General features: G+C 39.0%; 1 protein-coding gene across 1 annotated transcript in view; it reads left to right on the top strand.

The window, feature by feature from the left end:
• The window catches only part of slx9 (SLX9 ribosome biogenesis factor), a gene marked incomplete in the record, with an annotated part of 17,777 nt that overhangs the window by 6,269 nt on the left and 10,308 nt on the right, over positions 1 to 1,200 (top strand). Inside the window, 1 exon segment of the mRNA XM_014028507.1 lies at positions 362 to 482. Within this exon segment, the coding sequence (XP_013883961.1) occupies positions 362 to 482 (121 nt within the window).

Below are 1,200 nucleotides of genomic sequence, written 5' to 3'. Positions count from 1 at the left end.
TAGTTATGATATAAATACAATAAAAATTAAACCAAGATTTAGAATAATTATCATTTTGATCCATACATTGGTAATGTGTGACTGGGTCTTGTGTCACTTTATGTTCAACAAATTGGGCCTCGAGATCAAACAGGTTAAGAACCCCTGGGATGAATAATGCTTAATTATAGAAGTGTCATTCATTCCTGTATTAAAATAAAATAATTCCAACTTGTCCATGTAAACAACAGTCTGTAGACCAGTGAGWGACTGAGCTTTAGAGCAACACATTTATCCATATTCACACCGTTTATTAGCAAATGTTGTCTACATTGTGTGATGTAGTGCTATTATTTWTTGATTTGTGTGTATTGTCTTCCAGGTTGCGTTTCAAAGCTCCCTCCCTTCCAGCATCTTCTCTGGYACTAAGATCTCACCAGAGGCCCTGGTCCAAACCCTGAAGCTTGAAGAACAGCCTCAGGTTGTCTTACCTTCTAAGAAAGGTGAGAATATCTGATGTTCTCATCACTTTTTAATCCTTTGTGGTTCTTTTAAAAGGAAATCCCATTTCCAGTTTCTGTGCTGCGTATTACCTTATACAGACATGGACCAATTTGTTTGTATCGTTCAGTTAAAAAACAACAACAATGATCAGTGAGGAGTTCATGGTTGAGGTGGTTGTGACAAAGTCCTGTGCATTGTGGGTAAACATCTGTGCTTTGTCCAGAGGACATCGTTTCACAGTCTTCTGGTTCACTCAGACTAAACCTCACAAACTGACTCTTCCTCCAGGTTTGTTCAGTTTATTGTCGTGTCGTAAACGTTCCTGTTGAACCTGCAGTGAGTCCTCTGTCTGAACACTAGATGGAGCACAACGTCCAAGCTCCAGTCAAAGCACATGGTTTGTGCTTGTTTCTCTCTGCTGCTCATTAGAGTGACTTCTGTAGGGATGTGAGGGGGTGAAGGTGGGCCGAGATGCTCGTCATCTGACAGCAACGTGCTGCTTTTATAGATCTATCAAAATGTAGAGTCAGTGACTCCCTGCTGAAACACAGCCTGCTAGTGTTCATGATTTGTTGTGTTCTTCAATATTTCACATTATATTCTTCAATACTGGAATAATATTTAAATTTATTCCTAATGATTTCATAGTCCTGAGTCAATAAGTTCTAGAAATATTTTGCTAAAGGAGACTAGGTGCATCCATAACAAATGTTTGTC

Source organism: Austrofundulus limnaeus, unplaced genomic scaffold, assembly GCF_001266775.1.
Source record: "Austrofundulus limnaeus strain Quisiro unplaced genomic scaffold, Austrofundulus_limnaeus-1.0 Scaffold773, whole genome shotgun sequence".
NCBI classification, from domain to species: domain Eukaryota; kingdom Metazoa; phylum Chordata; class Actinopteri; order Cyprinodontiformes; family Rivulidae; genus Austrofundulus; species Austrofundulus limnaeus.
Note: the sequence above shows the minus strand (reverse complement) of the source record. Positions and strands in the feature narration are given on the sequence as shown.